Below are 18791 nucleotides of genomic sequence, written 5' to 3' on the forward strand. Positions count from 1 at the left end.
CATTTCAGTAAATACATGTCATAAGGTTAGTGTTATTTGGGACACAAGGTTTCTTTTGGGTTCCCAAATGGTCAATGTCAAAAGGGGAAGGAGCAGTGAGTGATAAGAATGTGAAACGAGGGACATTTTTAGTTTGAGCTCCTGGAACATGGCTAATATATCATGTCGAGGTATATAAAATTGCTGACATTTCACCATTTTGAACTACAAGAACAGCATTTCATCCGGTTCAACTCGGCCGGAAGTGAACAAAGGTAGGTCCTGTAGTCAGGTCAATGTTATATAGCGAGGTTTGCAAGGGCTAATTCACTATTTAAGTATTGTAATCACCCTCTTGGTCTAGATGCAAATCTGCATAACATCTACATAAGTTACAAAATTAAGAAATGCTTATTGGACAGACTTACAGTGTGTCAGATATGGAAGCTAAGTGCTCTCTGGCACTACCTCATTCACTCCTCACACAACCTCATAAGTACCTGCGCCCCATCATTTAACGATGAAGACACTGAGGCCTAGGGATGGTAAATAACTTGATCAGTCATACCACTTGCAAGTGGCAGAGTGACAAAAACAAGGATTTGAACTGAGGAACATTTCCACAGACTGTATTATAAGTTCTGATCACTTAGTGTTTATAGGAAAATATGCTCATTCATTTCAAAAGTCAACAGTAATTACATCTAACTAGCTATATGTTCAGTATGTCATATTTATCCCCTTTGAGATATCTAGCATTCCTTCAGTGCCAAGGCTTAAATGATGTGATGTGGTCTGGGGTATGTGTTTGTGTATATATATTTCAAAGAGTGAAACACTGTTTGAACAAATTATTTGAGGATATAACATATATAATAGGAGAGAGGCTCATGTAGATAAGCAGTTTGGTATATTTTCTTTTTGATCTTAAAAACAAATCAAGGTTAGTCTATTCATAATCATTCCATTTCCCTTGTTATTTAGGCATGGGCATGTGGTGCAACCTTGGCCAATGAAATCTAGAGTTAAGTCTGCTGGAAGGATCCAGGAAGTTTTCCTTGATCTTACAAAAGGACTAAAGATAGGGCCTGGTCTTTGGCTCTTTGGATGCTGTCTTATGAGAAGTGATGCTTGGAGCTGTTGGCTTTACAGAAAAGTTAACTTAGAGTCCTGACACTGCAGAGCCATGCAATTCGCTCCTGAACAAACCTGCCTCTGAATTTCCTATAAATTCACATGATAACTTTTCCTCATTATTGAAGTCAAAAAACGAGGGAGGTGTGATTAAAAATCCAACCTATAATCAGTATTAGGATTATGGCTAGACTCTATATCTGATCTTTAGTGTTTCATGTCTGCCTAAGCCTTTCTTCAAAAATCAGACAATGTGGTATTAAGAGAGTATTTGCTTACTACTTTCTAGATTTTTCTGTGTTCCTTTTATACATATATATATATATATTTATATTATATAAGTATATATATAAATATATATATATATATATATATATATATATATTACATAACCAGCCAAGAATGGTGCCCTTAAACTTCACAAAAGCGGCATATTTAAGGTTCTCTGCTATTCTTTTTCTAACTTTAATGAATGTCTTTTGATTCACAATGCTTATATATCTTTTCCACCTATTCCCTTTAGAGCCAAACTATAATTTAAGATCTTGTTGATGATTATACTCTTCTAAATTCTTTGTGCTTGTTCATAATTCATCTTGACAATAAATAAGACTATAAAAAGTACTGCAACATTTTTTTTTAATTTTCAACTTGCTCATTTTTTCTTTAAACACAATTTCATATTTTAAAAATATCTTCCCCTTGCCCATGCACTTCCTACCTGAATGTTCTCAAAAATAATATTCATGGCTTTTAGAGACTCTTCAGGAAATTACTCCAGGACCCTTTAACATGATTGAAGAGGATGATCTCTCCTTTTCCGCACTAAACTGGCAGCCATTATCCAGCCTCTCAGCTTAGATAATTTAAGATATTAGGCCACTGAGCTGCATATTTCGTGCAGCTCTTATGTTACCAATGGTGTGCAAAGGATGTTAGATTTTTAAAAAATACCTTTAAAATACATTTCTCAGCAGATCTCATTTTGAAAACATCAATAAATATCTTGACCAGATAACCTGAGGTGTATGATAGCTACTAGGTTTTGCTTTAGATCTCTAAGACCAACCTAATAAATGTGTAAATTGAGTGAGAATACTGGTAGGTTATATCCAAGATAATAAAGAGAGCACATTATAACTTCATTGAGTATACGGAGGCACCGAGAATGTATGGCCAGTAAAGAATACTCTTACAACGGCCAGGAGGGAAATCAGCAAGATCAAGGGATAAAGTTTCTGAAAACCTCATCTAAATTGACTACCATGGCAAAGGAGAGAAAACTATTCCAGCAGACTTCGAGCTGCATTAAGCAAAACAGTATTTTAGTGTTATGGCAGATGCTTTCAGAATGAAATATATCTTTATATTTTGTCCCACACTTTTATGATTTATACTCACTGAAACCTGCATAGGCTGACATAATTTATAATTTAATTTAACTGAAGTATTATAAGTCCTGTACCTCAGTAAGCTTCAAAACTGCTAATTGGGATAATAGGAAATTACTTGTCTTCTCCCAAATGCCAGTGAAGTAGGTCAGGATAATTAATATGCAACCTGACTTTTCAGTCGAAGGAAAACAAGACAGGTCTCATTTGTGTACTTTTAGCACCATCCATTTTGGACTAAAATGAGTTCAGCCTGAGAAAAGCCAGTATGATGGTTTTCAAACTGAATTTCAAACTAAGACAAAAGTTCGTTCAATCATGAGAACACAGATTGAAGTCTGTTCTAAAGAAGGCTAAATTTACGCTTCATAAGCGGGGCCAAATTGAACATCTACAAGGAGACTGAAAAAAATCACCTAGGCCACAGATTTAGGTACATCTTGCTTCTCGATTGCTTTGTAAACTCGTAAACAATATATAATATGTTATATTATATAAAGTTAAAGTAAATATAAATGATAAGAATGGGGTTTGGTTGATGACATAATTCTTCACCCTTAAAGCAGAAGACAGACTGTATTGTCACGTTTTCTTCCATTATTCTTTCTGCCCACTCTCTTGACACTTCCTATTTTTAATTTCTTGGCAAACTGAGAAAAATGTTTGGAGCTGGAGACATGGAACTTATTTCCTCTGCAGGTCGGGGCTTGATTAGCGCAAATTCATTTTAGTAGGTCAGGCCGAACGCTGGCCCCAAGTGCGACAGTCAGTGACTCACGGCTGCTGGGCTGGGATTCAAACAAGCGGCTGCCTGCTGACCAGTGCAGGAGCACAGTGAGGGCTCATACGGGGGGCACGCTGTGCATCTTAGGCTCTGAGGCTGGCGGAATGGCGGGGGCTTCTTTCCCTGGTATAATTTTTACTCTGCTGACATAACGCCAAGCAGCTTGATTTGAATAAGCAGCATGGAATATTTACTCCTAATGGCCAGCCCAGGGCAGTCATGAACACAACATCCCTTAACTAGACCTTAGAGATTTTTCTGAAAACACTGATTTTAGAGCTGATGTTTCCCAAATGAAGTGTTCATCAAATTGCACAGTCCAAAAGATTAGAAACAGTAATACAGAAAAAACAATAATTAGGAAGGTGAACATACATTCCATTTAATAAGAAGCATCTTCTAGGCAAGCGTGAAAAGCACTGCTCTGCTGAGAACAGCTTGAAGGACACTGAGACATCAAGTGGCAAGATCTATGGAAAAACACCCAGAAAGAAATGGGGCGCTGGAAGGTATTACACGGCCACCTTTGGAGAAGCAGGGCCGACTGAAATAGCATGAACTGCCCCACAATATTGAACCGTAAAGTCCAAATGTGCAATACCAAATGTACTGACACACTTTCTAGGGCTGTTCTGTGTCATCGCAATTATTCCACAAAGAGAGAGCCACTGAAAAAGATGGAAAGTAGTATCGAGTAACTGCTCACTTAAGTTATTTGGAAACCTGAAGGAAAAACCCACTGGCTTCAGAGTATGCCTATATGGCTAAAATAAATCAAATCAACAAAACAGCAAAAGGAAAAAAAGAGACACCAGGAAAAAAACACCTGAAAGGCATGTACCTAGAGATGCTCTGTGGGCTACTGGAGCCTGAAGGAAGGGTGAGCATAGGGCCCGGGTTTTCCTTTCAGGTCCTAGCACATGCTTTCTGCTTTGTAGTACTGAACAAACCTGACATAGTTATAGCAGCTGTGTAGTACCTGGATGGTAGTCCAAATGCAGTTTCTAACTCACCTTCAGTTAAATTTTAGAAAACAGCGTAATCATTTTGATAATTACCATATTAAAATGTATCATGTTTTCCAGAACACCTACAGAGGCCTAACATAGCTCCTAGATATTTCTTCCACAAGACTCTTCCCTAATCTCTAATAAATATGAGTGCTGAGAGGGCTTGGCAGGTAATACATGGTAATTACCTTTCGTGCACCAAAAGTATAGCTTTTAGAATGCTCCTGATGGAGATTATGGCTAAAATATGCTTTACAATGGAAACTGGTTTAACAGATGAATTTTATAAGAAGCAACTCATATTTTGATGGTTTAAATCATAATTTAATTCCCATTAAATAGTGCAATGAATATCCATACCATAAAAGGAATTTCACTGTATTTTCTTGTTAATAATTGCCAAAGGACCCTCATTTGAAATGAGCCCAACCTGACACCGACAGGAGGCTCTTGGCTGTTAACCTGTGAGCTTTTAGTTTTTTCCAGCTGTGATGAAGTACTTACACAAATATGTCCTGTAACCCAAGTCCATATACTCATGAAATGGGCTGAAGAATACAGGCTGTTTGCATTCTTTCAAAGGAGTAGTCTCCTGCCCTAAGTGGGACCGAATCAGTAACTGTGGCTTCCTCAGCACTGGCTCAGGCCATCTGCACTAACCGGCCCAGACTTCCTTTTGATTAAAAAGATGTAATCAGTTTAATACTATTTCTTCTACGCTGGTTTTGAAATTTAACATTCAAGATTTATAGCCGGTCCTAGATTTTCTTTTTAAATAAGGTAACTGAGTTATAGCCGTTTCCTTACACTAGCCTGGGTTTCTGACCCGGTGTATCACATTAGTTATAAACAGACGTTTGCTATGGTGTGGTGTATAAAGAACCTGATAGCTCGCAAATGTATTCTTAATGCTAGCAAGACAGAAGGTGCGTAATTGACTTCTCTCTTAGGAGTTGATTCACATAAACTGAAATTTGTAATCGATATCCAAGAAAGTAAATGGATGTTTTTGGCCAATTGGTTTCTAGACATAAATGTGGCTATTTGAAGTAGTAGAAATACTGTGTGAGATATTTTTCTTGGAAGAACTTGGATTTTTAAGTTGTGTGCGTGTGTGTGTGTGTGTGTGTGGTGTTCACTTACTCTTTCAACCAAGGTTCTGCTAACGCCCTCCTCGAAGCATTTACAGATTCTTAACCGAAACTCAGGGGGCAACACTGTGGACCAAGGGGACGATGCATGCGAGTGAGAAGTGGCTAAGGGGAGGAAGACAAAGAAATGGGTACCATTAACCTTAAAAGGCAAGTGGGTAAGTGGAGAAAAAAGTGATTTGCTCCAGCTCTGGGGATCCTGGGATGCAGGATCCATCGCTTCCCCCGCTCACTGAAGTTCTGAAAGTAGGACACCGAGGGATCCCTAGCTTCCTATGCAGCAAGACCATTATTTTAAGAAAAAAGGGCAGCAAATGCTATTTTCTTAAAATAAGCAATCTGAAGAGGTCAGGAGCCCGTGCGCACGGGCCAGCAGTCCCCGCCGACATACTTACTTTTGTCTCCTAGGCTTTCCCCCGCCGCCTCCCCTTCCTCCTCCTCTTCCTCCACCTCCGGGGGCTGCGCGGCGTCCTGCGGGTCACAGGCACTAAGCGGCGCATTCAGACAGCAGTGGTTGAAGCCGCTGTCTCGGGGCAGCGTGAAGCTTCGCGGCTTGCCCCCGTTGCCATTGAGCACTTGCATCCTGTCGCTCTCTGCTAAGGGGTACGGCCCGTAGTGATCCTGCAGGTGGCACTTCTGCGTCGGGAGGGTGGACTGCCGCCTGTGCTCTGGGGACAGGGCCGCGGAGTCAGAGAAGACAGAGTCCTCCAGGGGCAGAGTCTGAAGATAGTGCAACCCTGAGCTTGTGAGCGGCGTCTCGATTAAATCCTGCCAGGAGCGGCGCTGGCTGGCCGTCTTGCGGACGGGGGACACGGCGCTGCTCCCAGTCACTTCCTGGCGGAACTCCTCGTGAGAGGACTGCGACTGAGAGGTCTCCGTGGACGAGAGGCGGCTGTGCTTCGCTTCCACATAGGGGCTGGCGCAGCTCATCTGCGGAAAGGGGCCCCAGGTCAGTGTCCACGGAAATCACAGGCCACCTCCGTGGCCCAGGAACACCTCAACTTCCACCAGGGAACACTTGCCAGCTGAGAGCTAAGGCTGTCAACTTTGCAAACATCTCAAAGTTAGGCCCCAGCTGCATTTCAGTACCCCTGAGATGCAGGGGTATTGAAATGCGGCTACATACACCAGGCTCTCACGAAACATCTGACCCCTCGATGCAAAATCTTACCGCAACCAAAGCAGGAGAAAACGTGAGTACTTATGTACAGACTATCCTGCAACTAAACACATAATCCAAGGTTTTAAGATCTGTACGCATTTGAAATCCTGAAGAATGGTTGCCAAATTCCTATTTCCAGATTTTATGGAGCTGGGGGACGAGAGTAAGGAGCGGCTTTGGGATGTGAAGGCCCTCCCTCTTCTTCACAGGTGAATGTCTGCTCCCAGGAGCGCCACGGAAAAGCTTTCTTATGGTCCTGTCAATTCTGGGGCATTTTCTAGAGTTAAAAATGTAGGTAGCATGAGATCATACCCTGATAGGGATTAGCATTTGCCTTGAGGCACTTCAGGGTACATAAACACAAAAGAAAAAGGGAGTATTTTTATCCCTGGAATTGGAAGTTTGGCAATATACGTTACAGGGAAAAGCACAACCAAGAAAAAGGGCTGGAATCAAGTGAATGCTGGAAAAGCCTTGCAGGCACCACCGCTGGGACCAGCCTAACTCTAGCTCTGGGAGCTAACAGACCAGCCCAGGCCCTCTTCTGGCAGGAGAGGCCAGATTTGTCAGTCAATGTAACCATTGTCAGTGGGGCTGAGGACAAGTCTGGCTGCAGGGAAAGTGCATGCTGCCCCTCAGGGTACAGGAAAAGTTATGTGGCATTTTCTGTGGGCAGTTTATCTTCTCACATGTTACTGACAATGTGAATAGTTTCCGTCTTGAAATTCATATGTTGCTATGATTAAAGAGCTGTTTGGTGAAGCTGCAGTTTCCCTTTCTTCCTCTTCTATAAATATTTTAGAGGAATTAGTCAGACCCTGATGCTTTAGGGAAAGAGGGGAAATAGGACATAAACTACATCTTGTCACTGACTTCATTATTTCATTTCTATAGCTCATCCTTGCACTTGGTAGGTAAACTTTAGCATTTATTAAAGAAATGTGCATACACATAGAATAGTTCTCCATTTTTTCCACTTTTCTCCTCTTCTCCTTAGGTAAGAGACACTGTCTTCAAACATGTTATGAAAACTGTGGCTTCCTTTTTAGTTATGAGATAAAAGTACACATATATTTATTTATTTCAGAAACATTTATCAAGCACTTAATAAGTAAGTGCCAGTGCTGAGCTAGGCCAGGAAATGTGTGGATGAATAGACTATTTTCAAAAAGCTCACAGTCCAGCCCGGCCGGGTGTGGCTCAGCGGTTGAGTGTCGACCTAGGATCCAGGCGATTGGGGTTCGATTCCCGGTCAGGGCACATGCCCGGGTTGCAGGCTAGCCGATCAATGACTCTCATCATTGATGTTTCCATCTCTCTCTCTCTCCCTCTCCCTTCCTCTCTGAAATCAATAAAGATATTTAAAAAAAAAAAAAAAAAGCTCACAGTCCAGTCCAGTGAGCTGTGTGCAGGCCCAAATACTCTGATTTAACATGTCTGGATTGGGCCTGAACATTTGCATTTCTAAAATGTTCCAGAGGTGATTCTTACGCACAGCCAAGGTTGAGAAGGCCAAGGCCTAGAATTATATCAAAATCTTGCACGGCACCTTTCTCATTAAAAATCCCCTTCAATTATATGGAAGTGGAATTAGGTTTGCTGTTGTTGTCATCTAAATCTAGTGTCCATTTCCTATGTTGAAGACTCAGTCCCAAGACAGGCAGAGTTGACTCTCATGGTACCATGACCATACAATATGTTGTCCAAACTGGACACTACTGAGACACTCTCACTAATTCTGATGGGAAATGAGCATAAAGTGGGATAGTCCCAAGCAAACCAGAAGAGTTGTTTACCCTATTAGAAGATCAGAGTATAGTCTATACACAGAATAATTTATACAGGTTTAAGAGGCCCGGAGCACCACATAAACACATATGTTAAATCAGACCCCATGGCTGTCGAAAAGGCTACATGCCAAGACATATTCAACACAGACATAATCTTAATTTTTATGAGTTGATTCTAAAAGAAATAGGAATAAATTTTATTAGTGTGAAATAGATAAGGTGAATTTATATATATTTTCTAAAAAATTTTTTTTGGTTATTTTCACAAAGGCTACTCTGATACAAAAAGTATGTTTTCTTAACAAAACTAGTCATCCCTCCTCTTGAATTTATTCAAATAGTTTGAGAAGGATAGGTATTAGTTCATCTTTGAAAAATTGGTGAAATTCACCTGTAAAGTCATCCGATCCAGGGCTAAAATCTTACCCTTTACGACAGCATGGAGGGATCTGGAGAGTGTCATGCTAAGTGAAATAAGCCAGACAGAGAAAGACAAGTACCACATGATTTCACACATACGTGGAACCTAATGAACAAAATAGACTAATAAGCAAAATAGAGACAGACTCATACATAGGGAGCAGGTAGACCTCTCTGATGGTGGTGGTGGAGGGATTGTGCAAAAATGGGAAAAAAGGGAAAGAACTCATGGACATGGACAACAGTATGGTGACTGTGGTGGGGAGGGGGGTGGGCAGATGTGGAAGAGGGTATAGGGGGGATAAGTGGTGATGGAAAAAATAAAAATTATATTAACCAAGAATCAATCAATCAATCAATCAGTCACCTGCTCAGATATTTATTATGCCTGGAATCTGTGGTTACTGTTTCTCCGGATTAAATATTCTTCGTATACTTCAAATTTCCCCCTTATTGCTTTTAGACTCCCTATTTTCTTTCTCCTAAGAAACTGAGGTCTGACATGCAATTCACTACATATCCTTTTTTTAACATACAAAGGGATGCTTTAGGTCAAAGATTCTGATGCTGCATTAAGTACATTCCTGTCGGCAACTTACAGAGGGAGGCCGCGGGTATGTATCGTAGGGGGGTGGAGGGCTGTCCTGTTTGGGTGTTGATGGAGTATCTGCTTCTTCCTTGTCACTCTCACTCCAGTAATCTGAAAATTCACACATGGATACATCAATATTCTATTAAATGCTTCTATTAAATTTTCAGGAACACACGATCCCAGCTAACAAAAGCTAGTTTACATCCCACTCCTACACCTGTTCCCCGGCGCCCCTGCCCCAGGCTCAAGAACTTTTATTTTCACCTGGGTTTTGAGGATGAAGGAGGTGTGCAATGAACTAATTCCAACCTTCTTTTAAAGCAAGCAATTATACATAACCACAATTTTAAGGAATTCAGAAAAAGATATTGCATAAGCCAAACCAGGTTTAGCGTATTTGAGATTCCAGATCAAATTATTCTATGGCTTCAATTAATGCACAGCGTCACATGATGCCTCTTAGAGGCGTACCATTTTATCCTGAAGATGAACGCCCATAGAAAAGCAATACATATATTGCTGTTGATCTCTACAGATATAAACACCTCCAAAAATAATGTTCTCAATTCTCTTTTCTGGCTTCAATTCACTGGTTATCTAACAATCACTGTTTCTAGAGTCATGCTGACATAAATCTCTGTAACACCATACTCCCACCTCGACTTGGAAACACATGGCAAACCCTGGTTCTTGCCAAATGCAAAAGGGCAAATCTGCTGATGTGGGCTGCAACTTCCAAACTTCCAGAACTGCTTAAAAGGGTAGAAAATGTAAGCTGCTAGACAAAGTGGCTAGGCCGAACTCAGGCAAGAGAGAAGGGGAAAACTCTGAAAGATACATTAATTGAGTAAATAAAATACAGCAAAAAGGCCAATAATCGGAATCTGTTCCACTAATAATATCTCAACTACTCTGTCATTGCGGGGTTAATTCTTTATGTGATTTATAAGGAAAAATCCAGAAGTATTATCCATATGAATTTCAGATGATAAAAGAGAAAAGGTATTAAAACAAGTTTCCTTATTCTCATGAAAATCTAAATCACAAAAGAACCATCAGAAGGCTTAACTAATATTCAGATTTTTGTGAAAAATCATGGCACATATTTTTACAGGACCCCTCTCCACACAGGAATCCCCAAATTGTAGTGCTGTATATTTGTGCTGCTGATTAATATTAATAAGTACAGCTAACATTTACTGAGTACTTACTATATGCTGAATAGAAAGCAGTAGAAGTAGGATTTGAACTAAGAATTTGCCTTGCTCTAAACCTCAGAGGGCTAAGTCACTGGGACTCTTATATGACACAGTGGGAATGCTTAATGTGACATATATCCACAATCCTTTAAGGTCCCCCCTTCCTGCTGCCCTATAACTCTGGCTACTGTGAAAAGAAATTCTTTAGCAATGGAGATTATTATATTTAGGCCAAAAATACAAGGACTCTGAAAATTCTATTCCTAATATAATTATTTCCTTTGAGTAAAGGATAACTGAAGACTACTTAACCTAAATTTGATGTCTGGTTTTTACATTGGATCACACCTGTGAAGGCCAGTATACTAAGTCTCCTGCATATAGGAACTGACGTAGTTGCTGAGAAATAGACCCAGAAAACACTGGTGAGAAAAGCATGAGCTATGTACTTGAGCAGATGTAGGCTCAATCTGTGGCTATAACACTTACCATCTCTGTGTTCTTGTGATGTTTACTTAACCTCTCTGAGTATTGTCATCAGTAAAAGGGGGCTAATAATAACTGCCTTTCAGAGTTGTGTGTGTGGAGGTACTAAATAAGGTAACATATATCAAGAGCTTTTGCATCTTGAAAGCACTCAATAAATACTGGTCAGCACTCCTGGTCCCCTTTGTAGTTAACATGCCAGGACAGTCTGACCCAGATCACATAGGAGATAAATGCCTGCCGTTCATCTTCTCAGACAATAGTCTTTTTCTTATAGCAAGTTCTAGCCACAAAAAGTGAATTCTCGAACTCTGGGGCATGGGTTGGGTGGTTTTGTGGGAGCTAGAAATACCACTGGGAAGTCATGCAGGAGGTGAAGGGAGTGAACACCTCTCCCACATCCCACCCCAAGCAGTGGGCTTGCCAAGATCACTCTGCTTTTACCCTTCCCACTATTCCCAGAAACTGGCGCCTCTGCTGAGTTTCTCCTGACCTCTGCAAGTGATACCTTAGGGTCTCAAGGAGTCAGCACCTCAAGTGTTCCTGTTAGCACACTGAGAAGGAAATGACCATTTTATCAAGATCTCTATAGCTATCACTACAAATATTTGGGAGAGTCTCTTTTTACCTTCCCCCCACCGAAATTAGGAAGAACTTTAGTCCACTATTTGATGAAATTCTTGGTTTATTATTAAGCACCATCAATCTAAAGTTTTCTTGGGTTACCTAAGACAAGACTGAAATACCCCACTTTGCAGATTAACTTCATTTCTCATATCAAGCTGTATGACTTTGAAAGAGCGATGCCAAAGAGCAGGCTACACAGAAAATGTAGTCAGGCTTGTTTGGATTCGTGTGGAAAATTACAAGAACATTGTTGCTCAGAAACTAGTCTGATTTTCATTCTAAGAGCAAATGAATTTATTTTTCTGAGCGCTCTCTCTATTTAGCAGAAAATAAATGGATACTTTAATGTCTCTTGCAGTAAATTCAATTTTAGAAGTAAATAATCATGAACAAACAGTGCCATCACCAGAACAGGAACATTTCCACTTTACTTCTCATGTTGATAGAAAAGGATAATTTGAAAAAAATTGACTTTTTCATCTAGAACTATCAAAGAAACACAATATATTTTAATTATTTTTGTGTAATTAAAGCTCTGCAAAGACCTAATATGCTATTGAAAATAATGTGTTATGAATGTCTGACTTGAAGCTGGAAAAATACAGACAAATGATTAGCAGATAATTAGCCAAATTGTGATCTTGGCAGAATTTAGCGCAACCCTGTTATCTCTAAGTACAACAACGAATAATGAAAGAGAACCTCAAAGCCTTTACACTTCTGTAGTTAAAGAGTAATTTACTAAACTTTTATTTAAGTCAATGAAAGAGTCACTTCTAGGCTGCACTTGGTATTTAAATAGATAAAGTGTTTGGCAGTTACTCCTCTGCATCACTGTGAAATATTCCCGATTGTCAAACAGCTGTATTTTGTATGCAGTTTAACTTTGGTACTGAGAATGGTACTCAGGAGATGTCAACTCTATAGAAGTGCAGAGTAGACACCATCATTCAGGAGTTTTCTATATAGAATACTACTCAGGCAGAGGAAGGAGATCTGTGTTTCTGACTTATGTGAGAGAGCCTGAGGAAGGTACACTCTAGGTGGAAATCCAGATTATTTCAGATTCCGGTTGCACTGCGTTACCAAGACAGGCTTGAATGGCAACTCTTAGCTTCTGCCTATAATCGTCTAGCATACTCCAGTGGGCACTAAAATATATACTCACATGAGAGACCAGGGCAGTATGAATACATGGAATTAATACTTTTTAGAGCCTGCATGTGTAATATGACTTACCAGTTCTTTCATCCATAATAAAATTTGGCCATATAATACCAGTACAAAAAATTCACTAAAATCAAGAACATGCCCAGCTTCGAAGTAATGCCCAGTGATAAAATACATCAGTTAAGCCTGAAAATGCAAGCTTCCATATTCACACAAATTGACTTTTTTCGAAGATTCATTTTCCTATCAGTACACTGCCCATGCTTCTAATCCTTCCATCTTAAAAAGATCAGAAATATATCTATATGCATCTTTTAAGAACAGTTTTATGCCTTTTAAAGAAATTTAAAAAGGAAGGCTTGTATTTTTTAGCACTCTAACCACAATTTTAAGCCTATAAATGAAATTGAAGCATGAAGGTGGGACATAATCTTTTTTAAAATTAAAAAAATTATTGTATTTATAGACGTGATATTGGTTAATAAAATTATATAGGTTTCGGGTGTATAATTCTAGAATACACCCTCTCTTTTATTGTGTGTTCACCACCCCAAGTCGAGTCTCCTTCCATCTCCATGTATCCCCCCTTTCCCCTCTTCTACCTGCCCTACCCCCCTTTCCCTCTGGCAATCACCATAGTGCTGTCTGTGTGGAATAAACTTTTAGCAATGAAGAAATGTGGCTCAGGAACTGGCCTGACATTGTTAGTCCTGGCTGGGGTTTGCCTGTGAACACTGATTTGATGAAGGTGGCTTCCATGCTATCTGGGGAGGTATCCATGCTGGCTGCACTGCAGGAATATTTTGTTACTTCCTTGACTCCACATTTTCCTCTAACAGAGCAAACATCAAGCCTTCCCCACTCCCCATCTGGAAGGAGTCTCTCCAGTCGCATACCCATGAAACCTGATTACATTTCATTTTCTGTACCAGGAGTGTCCTTTCTACTAGAATTCAGTGTAATTTCAGGCATGACGGGCGCCTATTTCACCTTGATATAATTAGAGTGCTAGCTGAAGGCCTTACACAGAAACACTTAATACTGAATAAAGTATCTTCTCTCCCGCTCTACCGCCGACTTTATATCAGGCTCACTGGTCACTTTCTCCCGCAAGTATTTCTTCATTAATCCTGTCTCCTTCTCAGGCCTAAAATAATTTTTTTGCACTTACTTAGCAAATTTTTTAAATCAGTTGCATATTATGCAAAAATTAGTACTGATTTACTTTATGTTGCTCTTTAATTTTTCTTAAGCAATTTCAAGTGTGCATTTTTGAGATCCTCAACAAGATGACAAATTCCCATTGGCACGGACCATGTTTTGCTATTTCTTTGAAATCTCTGCCCTATCTCCTCACCCTGCACCTCCCCACCCACCCCCTTCTGTCACCTCGTGGCTCTGAACCAGGGCTTGGTAAACTAGGGCCTGCAGGCCAATGAGGCTCTTTGCATGTATTTATAGGGGCCGGTGAATCAAGAATGGTTTTTACATTTTTAAATGGTTAAAAAAAAGCAAAAGAAAAATATCTTCTAAAAGGTGAAAAATGATATGAAATTCAATTCTAGATTGGAGCACAGCCACACCCCTTCACGTGTTAGCAGCTGCTTTCATACTGCAACAGCAGAGTTAAGTAGTTGTGATAGAAACTTCATGGCCTGCAAAGCCTAAAATATTTACTATTTGGCTCTTTACAGAAAGTTCGCTGGCCCCTGCCCTAAACATATGCTGACAGACTAGTTTTAGGATCTGGTTATCTCCTTTAGATCTCTCTAATCTTTAGTTTTCAGATGTTTCAAAAAGTTTTGGCTGTGGTTTTTACTCTGAGAGGAAGCAAAAGGTCTTCAGAATCTCCACATCAACAAAAGGGCTATACCCACCGAATATACAACTAAAACCATGTTTATATATGTATCAGTCTGTGAAATTCTTTCAACTTGACGATGTCTCAAAAATTTCAAAAAACTATGCTTCCAAGTGATGTATAGCAAATACTCTGGGAAATGTGAAGCCACTTCAGAATGGTGACCACAGCTTTCGCTGAGATTTCAATTCTGCATCATGCCATTGTGTTTCATAAATCTGAGGTCAATACCAAGGCAAGCTCTATAAAAATCACAGAGTTGCAAAGTAATAGAACCGAAGAACATAACCAAATGGGATCATTTATGGAAGAAGAGACCGTTCATCTGAGCTCTTAGCAGAAAAGCCACTTAAATGTCTATGATACTGCTAGACAGGAAAAACACAACTCACCACCAAGGAGCTAGAATTGAGTCAATATACAGACTTTTTAATTTTTAAGATTTTTTTCCCTTCTATAGGAAATAAACTGAGGGAGTTGGCAACAAACAGAAGAGAACTTCATATTTGCTACTCCAGAAATTCCCGCGTTCATTCCCTATGTGTTTAATTTGTTAAACCACACCTATATGGCGCTGTGCTTTGAATTCAAAGTACCCAGCAGAGAAATAACCACAAACTAACACACGCATTTTCTCTCAAGCGATGGCAGTGAATCACTGTGCAGAATAACAGCAAGAAAAAAAAAATAATACAACTGTAAAAAAATATTCCTTTACCTTGTTCTTGCTTAATCCTCTCTCTTTCTGCATATCCTGCAGTCAGGATGTTAATTCTGTTAAGCCACCTGAAAAAAAACACAAATATTAAAATCAGAAACATTATGACTTCATCTCTTACACTTCTTAGAAATATTTATTTTAAGATGCCTAAGAATATGTGGAATAATGGTACATAAAAGATGTGTTCTTTGCTACTCTTGACACATGGAGACTTCAATGAGCTATCATTTGCTGTAGAACAAACTGCTCCCACACCGAAGATGCTATTTTAAGAGAACGGCTCTGGGCAAACCTGTCAATGTCTGTAAACATAAAGGTTCTGAGATTACCTAACCCCCATTAACTCCGTTAGTCCAATACAGAAGCAGTCCAACTATTTCTGCTGTTTTGTTTTTCAGAACAAATCCTCCTTCAGACATATTTTAAAAAACATCAGATATAATTTGTCCTGATAAGGAAAAAGAGCTGTGGACCTTGCCCGTCCAGATGCGTTTTCCCATGAAATAGCGTGTTGATGGAGCTCCTGCAGGCCTAACGCTCCGAGGGGAAACACACCGTAGGAGTGCTTTGGAAATCTGTCTCTGAATACGAGGGTATTAGGTTTTCCAAAGACGAAATGAGCATATACAAACTGAACCTCTGCTTAGATCCCCCCAAATTTATTTCCATGAACAACAGTAACTTAAAAAGAAGTCTTAGCTCTTTTCTCTTTCAGGAGCGCTGCTATTGCCAGGGCGGGGGGCTGAGGCAAACCTGTTTCAATCCCCATCTTTCGTCCCACCAGGGCTCTCCCTACGTTCACCATTCCAACTATTTACCCTGCGTCGCATTAGCAAACCACAAAACCTAGAAAGCGATCTGAAAATTCCCACTGGTCACTATGAGCTTTGATCCACATACTTTCCAAAATCGGGAATTAAGTAAGAAGCCGCCTTCTGAATTAGCTTGAGTAAGTTTGGAATCACCAGTAGAGCTAACACTGTTCAATTGTGGGATAATCTGATTGAGATACATTTTTAAGAAAAAGTTGTGTTTTAGAACTTTTTCTCCTAAGAGCTTATCTCCTCTGTTAAGTGGAAGATGACATTCTTTAAAGTGACTCATATATTTCATCATTTATGCCAAGTGCTATTAACTGCATCCAATGCTTAGAATATCTTGAAAAGGGAGCAAAGTTGGGTTCTTAATAGACAAAATCGCATCCATGGAAATTTAGGCTTTAATTTTAAGAATAAGTCACTTAAAGTCCAACTTTATTTTGATGAAACCTACAATGTAATTATTACTTCAAGTGTGTTGGGGAAGTTAATAAGGGATTAGAGCAAAATGGAATAAAATTAAGGTTGATCAAATGAATTCAGCACTGTGGCGCACACACTCCAGAAAATTATAAACTGTAAGTCAAAAAACCAACATCATGACAAATAACCTTTGAAAAATGACTATATCATTAGTAAAAGGTCAAAATTAAAACCTGGTCTATAGGTCATTTGTAGTGAGAAATGGTTTGAATTTGTACTACAAGGCAAATCTTAGCACTCTTGGGCAAAATTGCTCTGAGTCTTTTTGGGTAAAAATGATGATTATACCACTAGAAGACTACTTATTATTGAATTTTAATTCAGTACCTCATATTTGCTACTTTTTAAAAAAAAAATTTTATTGTAGTAAGTATTACAGATGTCCCCTTTGTTTACCATTAACCCCTTCCACCCTCCCACCCACTCCCCGACCCAGGCCTTCACCACACTATTGTCTGTGTCCATGGGTTATGCATATATGCACAGAAATTCTTAGGTTAATCTCTCCCCATCCACCCACCCCCACCTTCCCTCTGAGATTCGTCAGTCTGGTCCATGCTTCTATGTCACTGAATCTATTTTGTTCATCAGTTTATTTTGTTCTTTAGATTCCACATATGAGTGAGATCATGTGATGTTTGTCTTTCTCTGCCTGGCTTATTTCGCTTAGCATAATGCTCTCCAGGTCCCTCCATGCTGTCCTAAAGGGTACGAGATTCTTCTTCTTTACAGCTGCGTAGTGTTCCATGGTGTGAATGTCCCATAGTATTCCATGGTGTGAATGCCCTACTGATGGGCACTTGGGCTGTTTCCGGATCTTAGCTGTTGTAAACTGCGCTGCTGTGAACATAGGGGTGCACATATTCTTTCTGATGGGTGTTTCAGGATTCTCAGGATATGTTCCTAGAAGTGGGATCACTGGGTCAAAAGGCAGCTCCATTTTTAATTTTTTGAGGAACCTCCATACTGTTTTCCATAGTTACCACTTTAAAAAATATCATTGAAATTTCATTTTCTCAGAAGTTTAAAGAACAATAAGGTCTTATAAAATGAATCAGGAAATTAAAAAAGAGGCTTCCTTAATTTTTCAGTTCAATGACATTAAGTATCTGCTACATGCTGAGTAATGAGTTAGGTTTTGGGGGTACAAAAATGAGTAACACATAATTCTTGCCTTCAATTAAGCTCCAGAATTGCTACATTTCACAAGGCAATTGAATTAAACTACTTTTACAAAGAAAATTTCTGTTCATAATACACACTCTTTAGAAAGTGCGTAGATGAACTCAGGCCACTGCACACAGCTGCAATAAGCTGAATGGTACACCGACGTTGATCCAATCTTAGCTAAACGTGTCCTCAAGACCTCACCTGGAAGATGCTAACCCATGCGCACGTTGCACTTATGATTTGCTACTTACAGGCTCTTACGAACAGCAGATATATATGCATTAAATAAGTCAAGAAATATTTATTCAGAGCCTATGTGTGCCAGATACTGTTCCAGGCACTGAGGAAATAGATAAACAAAACAAAGCATTTGCCCTAATGATGTTTATATCTTAGGAGAGAGACAGACAATAAGCAGGGATACAAATACACATATGTTGAGTAGCAGCAAGTGTATTAAAAAACAAACAGAAGGTGAAAATCAGAATGTCAAAGTGCTAGGAATTGAGGGAGGCTGTTTTAAAGTACAACGGTCAGGGGTACAAGCACTGAATTTAGACTATTTTCAAACCCAGTGATGGTGCAGTTCTTTAATATTAGATCCAAGTTCAGTACCTTACCACAGCACTAATGCTAGAAAACAAGAAGATGCAGGTGAGGGGACACTGGGTCTACAGTGAACAAGCCAGTGAGGTGTTGATAACCGACAGAGAACAATGTATTAAGAGGGAAAAAAGAGCAAGAACCATGGGGAAAAGGTAGAAAAATTAACCAAATAGCAGTGAGGGACTCCTCACGAGCACAAGGGCATATGTGCTGACATGAGAAATATATAGGCCAAGT

The 18791-nt window shown here is 39.6% G+C and overlaps 1 protein-coding gene across 4 annotated transcripts in view; it reads right to left on the bottom strand.

Annotated features, from left to right (window-relative positions):
- CNKSR2 (connector enhancer of kinase suppressor of Ras 2) overlaps positions 1-18791 on the bottom strand; it is a 236875-nt gene that overhangs the window by 32758 nt on the left and 185326 nt on the right. For all 4 annotated transcript variants that reach the window (XM_087829499.1, XM_087829498.1, XM_087829497.1 and 1 more), the window contains 3 exons: positions 15475-15542; positions 9421-9521; positions 5845-6379 (listed from right to left, as the gene is read on the bottom strand). In XM_087829499.1, the coding sequence (XP_087685625.1) occupies positions 5845-6379; positions 9421-9521; positions 15475-15542 (704 nt within the window). The remainder of the gene's footprint in view (positions 1-5844; positions 6380-9420; positions 9522-15474; positions 15543-18791) is intronic.

This window comes from Miniopterus natalensis, chromosome X, assembly GCF_054644295.1.
Source record: "Miniopterus natalensis isolate mMinNat1 chromosome X, mMinNat1.hap1, whole genome shotgun sequence".
NCBI classification, from domain to species: domain Eukaryota; kingdom Metazoa; phylum Chordata; class Mammalia; order Chiroptera; family Miniopteridae; genus Miniopterus; species Miniopterus natalensis.